The following is a 5,409-nucleotide window of genomic DNA, read 5'->3' on the forward strand; positions in this document are numbered from 1 at the left end:
ATGAACCCGAGAGCGGTTCACACCAGGCATCCTACAAATATTGTTGAACTGAAACAGTTTGGTAAAAGTGTATGGTCCAAAATTCCTCCTGACCTTTGAAGGTCTGATCCGCAACTACAGAAAACTTTCGGTTGAGGTTAATTGCTGGCAAAGGAGGGTTAACTTGTTATTAAATACAAGGTGTGGTGTGTTCAATAAAGACATAACATATAATTGTTTGTTTTTAGTCTATTGTTGTGACTTAGATGAAGATCACATAAAATTCTATGACCAATTTATGCAGAAATGCAGGTAATTCCAAAGGGTTCACATACTTTTTTTTGCCACTGTATATTCCCACACAAAATAATTTATCCACTAACTGTATATGCTCAGTTAACCTATATACTATTTGATATATTTGGATAATACTAAATCCTTCACACCAATGTGTGTCGACCAGCACAGCTGCTACATGCATCACTTAGTGATAATAAATAGCCACAATGAAAAGTTAGACATTCTTGGTTTTATTAAACTACAATATAACAATTATGGGCATATTTAATAAACTAAGAAGCATTTTTAATTCACATTTAAATAAAACGAAGAACAAACATGCCTGTCACAGAACATTGAGGACAAAGAAAAATGGCTACTGCTACTGGTAGCAATAATCTAGACATAACGTGCAAATCAGACACTATTTTCCCAGATAAAATACACTGCCTTCATGGTCCCTCGCAAAAGATGCGTTTAAGACTCACATTTTAAAGCAATTAACCCCTTCAAAAGTAGGACTGTTTATTGCCTTTTCCTTTATTTTGAAACATTTTAAAATAACACATTTGTAATTTCTTGAAATCTAAATGGATGAAAATAAAGTTAACATGATCGTTTCGTCCAATGACAGAGGGGATGAGAAAGGACATCAGGAAGAGTAGCTGTTGCTTTTGCAACAGATAATTGGGATCCTAAAAAAAAAAAAAAAAGGCAGTGGCAAATCAACACTAACATTCAGCTAGTTAAACCGTGCCCCCTTATCTTGAACAGCCACAGAGTACACACCATAATAGGCTACACAACTTTGGAAGGGGATTAAGGTCGGAAACTAGATTAAATGTGTAAATAAAACCTCACACAATACTTTGGTTTTGTAATGTACATGACGGTGGATCGTTCAAGGCTTACACTCCATTGAGGGATGCAGGTTTACCGACCAAGACTACTTCTCCATAGGCAAGCCAGTGTTCATGTTATGTGCATTACCAAGTCACCCAGAAAGCATGCTAACTTTCAACAGCACACACCCTAGAGGCCTAAAGCAGGGCTAGCCCTATATTATACAGCTCAACCAACTGTTAATCGTTTGAGAGTTTAGTAAGAGATATGAAAATAAAATATAAGCGAGTAGGCGATGGACCAAACAACCAGGTGGCATGGTCAAAAAGCCACTATCCCATTTGTGAACCGGTGACCTAGTTTTCCCAGTCACCTAGTGTGACCACAGCTGCAGCTTGCATTGGTTCGGCTCCTTTTTTTTGTTAACGATTGAACTCATAACTTAAATAACGTAAATTATTCCCTTTTTCTTTAGTGACCTAATAAAACTAACGCTCCCCTCTTCCCCCATATCCCCCCCACCTCTGGATTTACCCTGCCCAAAGGCAGAGGTTGTTGAAGTGATAAGGTGAAAATGCTTCCCGTCATATCCGAGTGTTGACATCCAGAGGTGCCGACTCGCTGTCATCAGTTACATTGACATGTGTTCAGGAAGCACATAGGAGATGTCATCCCATGGGTGGCGGTACAGGCCCTGTTTTAGCCTCTTCTGGTCCAGGTAATGACCTGGGACGGGAAGTAGAGAAAGTGATTTGATTAACTAGAACTTATTTAACTACACCTTATTACTGTGATATAGTGAAGGGCGGAGGTGTATGCCTTATGATTAACGACTCATGGTGTAATCACTACAACATATAGGAACTTAAGTAATTTTGTTCACCTGACCTAGAATTCCTTACAATCAAATGCTGACCGCATTATCTTCCAAGAGAATTCTCTTCGAAAATAGTCAGTTGCATATATCCCTCCAACCTGAAAGAACTTCACTGGTCTCTATGTAAACTAGAAACCATACATCGAGGCTGCATGTATTGTAACTGGGGATTTTAACAAAGCTAACGTGAGAACATGACTCCCTAAATTCTATCAGCATATCGAATGAGTGACACGAGGTCGTAGCATTCTGGATCATTGCCACACTAACTTCTGCGATGCATGCAAAGCCCTGCCTTTGGCAAATCTGACCACGACTCCATTTTTTAAAGATTCCCAGCCTATAGACAAACTAAAACAGGAAACGCCCCTGCTCAGGTCTATCCAATGCTGATCTGACTAATCGGATTCGACACTTCAAGATTGCTTCAATCACATGTACTGGGATATGTTCCAGATAGCCTCAGACAATAACGTTGACTCGGTGAGCGAGTTTATTAGCAAGTGCATCGGAGATATCGTACCCAACTGTGACTATTAAAACCTTTCCTAAACAGAAACCGTGGATTGATGGCACATTCGCGCAAAACTGAAAGAGAAGCACCTCTTTTAATCATGGCAAGGCGACTGGAAACATTAACAAATACAAACAATGCAGATATTCCCTCAAACAAGCAAAGTGTCAGTATAGAGACAAAGTAGAGTTGCCATTCAACAGCTCAAACACGAAACGCATTTGGCAGGGTCTTACAGTCAATCACATATTACAAAAAGAAAACGAGCCCCGTCGCGAACACCAACGTCTTGCTCCCAGACAAATTAAAAAACGTCTTTGCTCGCTTTGAGGACAATACAGTGCCACTGACACGGCCCACTACCAAAGCCTGTGGGTTCTCCTTCTCCGTGGCCAATGTGAGTAAAATATTTAAACTTGTTAACCCTCGCAAGGCTGCCGGCCCAGATGGCATCCCTAGCCGCGACCATCTGACTGGTGATCATTTACAAACATATTCAATCTTTCCCTATCCCGTAGGGATAGTTTTTGGGGGTTGGTTAATCCGTTTAGGGACTCAGATACTCCCAGGATTATCAGAAGCGGGTCTGGATCTATTTAAGTCTCCAAAACTTCAGAGAGGATCCCAAAAATTCCACACCAATAACCATGCAAGCTAGACCATAAGGCAAAGCAGTGGAGCAGTGGCAGCCTGACATTTATCACATGTAGGGGATGTGGAAATATCCTATGCAGTTTAGTTTTGGAAAAGTGTAATCTGTGTAATACCTTGAATTGTATGAGACGATGTCTGGAATTAATGGAGCATGTGTGGATATACTCCAAGCTCTCTTCCCAGTCTGCCACAGAAATGTCAGTCCCTAGTTCTTCCTCCCATTTTGCCTTGATGGCATCTGTAGAAGGTGTGCTAACAGATTGAAAAGCATCATATAGACGCAATATTAGTTTATCTGAGGTGGGGCATATTTTTATGCATCCGTCAATCATGGAAGGTTTAGCATTCCCAAATGTTGGGAGGTGTTTTCTAACGTAGTCTCTAATTTGTAGGTATGTGAAAAAATTACTTCTGGGAAGATTATGGTTTCCCTCAGCAACTCAAAGGAAGCAAAGGTCCATTCTATGTATAAATCCCCTATGGTACTTATCCCCAGCTCCCCCCATCGCTCAAAGGTGTTATCAAGGTTAGAAGGGGCAAAGGAGGGATTCCTGGCGACAGGGAGCATGAATGACATTGGTCTAAGCTCAAAGTGGACTTTAAATTTGCTTCCATATTCGGACTGTGCTATGTATAATAGGATTGTTACAATAAAGTGACATCTCCAGATTGACAGGCGACAAAATCACAGCACCAATAGAGAAGGGGTGACACTCCTCACGCTCCATAGTAAGCCAGCTGGATGCCGGAAGTGCGTCATCCAGCAGAAACGTAACAACGCGGAGGTTAGCAGCCCAGGTTAGCGGCCCAATAAAATATACAATTTGGGAGAGACAATCCTCCTTCCATCTTGGATTTACAGAGGTGTTTTTTACCTATCCTGTGTGTTTTATAATCCCAGATGAAAGGATTGATAATTGAGTCCAGTTGCTTATGAAAGGATTTAGGTATGAATACTGGGATGTTCTGATATAGGTAGAGCAGTTGTGGGAAGAAGACCATTTTAATGGCATTAATTCTTCCGAGTAGAGAAATTGGGAGAGTTCTCCAAAATATGTTTATGTAAAAGTATGTTTGCTTTGAGTTTTTGTATCAGAGAGGGGAAATTCTCTTTAAATAGTAAGGTGTATTGATTGGTAACTACAATTCCTAGGTAGGTCAATTTTTCTGAAGGTAACTTAAATGGGAGAGGTTCTAGCCAGGAGGTGTTTTGCGACCGTATGGGCATTAATTCACTCTTGTTCCAATTTATTCTGTATCCCGAGAAGGTACCAAACAAATTGATCACATCAAGAATAGCTGGGATACTAGCCTGGGGTTCTGTTACATAGAGGAGGATGTCATCTGCGTATAGGGAAATCTTATTTAGAGTATCTTTAATATTATAGCTGTGGATTGCTGCATGAGATCTAATTGTCTGAGCGAGCGGTTCGATAATTAGGGCGAAGAGCATAGGCGACAGCGCACAACCCTGCCTTGTCCCCCCGTTAAGGTTAAATCGGGGCGACAATGATTGGTTAGTGAGTATTCTGGCACAGGGGTTCCTATATAAAAGCTGGATCCAATTTATGAACTCATCTCCAATATTACATTTCTGTAGGAACTTGGTCAAAGGCCTTTTCGGCATCAAGAGATATGACGGCAAGGTCCACGTTGGGTAACATCTGAGAATACATAATATTGAGATTGAAGAATGCGTTTCTGTTAGGGATAAAGCCGGTCTGATCCGAATGGACCAATTTGCCAATTAAAGTGCTAAGCCTGTTAGCCAGAGTTTTTGCTAAAATCTTTTGGTCTGTATTAAGGAGAGATATTGGTCTGTATGACCCTACCTCTTCTGGATCCTTACCCTTCTTATGTATAACTGTAATGAACGCTTCGTCCAAAGTAGAAGGGAGAGCTCCATCCTCATTGGCCTGAACCCACATTTTGTGCAGGTAGGGAGAGAGCATGTTGCTGAATGTTTTATAGAATTCACCAGGGTATCCATCTGGGCCCGGGGTGCCACTCTTTAGAGATTTAATTGTTTCTTGAATTTCATCAAGAGATATTTCCTTATTCAGGAAGTTATAATCTTCCTCGTTCAAGGGCAGGAAGATTACAGTCCTCCAAAAATGTTTGCATAATTAAGGGGTTATAGGATCCGCTTTAGATGTATATAGAGTCTCATAAAACTGCCGGAATCTGTCATTGATGTCTTTGGGGGAAGAGAGTAATTCCCCAGATGCAGATTTAACTTTGTGAATCATTCTGTCACTCACAT

General features: G+C 40.8%; 1 protein-coding gene across 5 annotated transcripts in view; it reads right to left on the reverse strand.

Moving 5' to 3' along the window:
• Positions 1-488: 488 nt before the first annotated feature.
• LOC110498770 (ATP-citrate synthase) overlaps positions 489-5,409 on the reverse strand; it is a 133,399-nt gene continuing 128,478 nt past the window's right edge. For all 5 annotated transcript variants that reach the window (XM_036955916.1, XM_036955912.1, XM_036955913.1 and 2 more), the window contains one exon: positions 489-1,827. In XM_036955916.1, the coding sequence (XP_036811811.1) occupies positions 1,733-1,827 (95 nt within the window). In that variant the 3' untranslated portion in view covers positions 489-1,732. The remainder of the gene's footprint in view (positions 1,828-5,409) is intronic.

Source organism: Oncorhynchus mykiss, chromosome 20 (assembly GCF_013265735.2).
Source record: "Oncorhynchus mykiss isolate Arlee chromosome 20, USDA_OmykA_1.1, whole genome shotgun sequence".
Taxonomy (NCBI): Eukaryota; Metazoa; Chordata; class Actinopteri; order Salmoniformes; family Salmonidae; genus Oncorhynchus; species Oncorhynchus mykiss.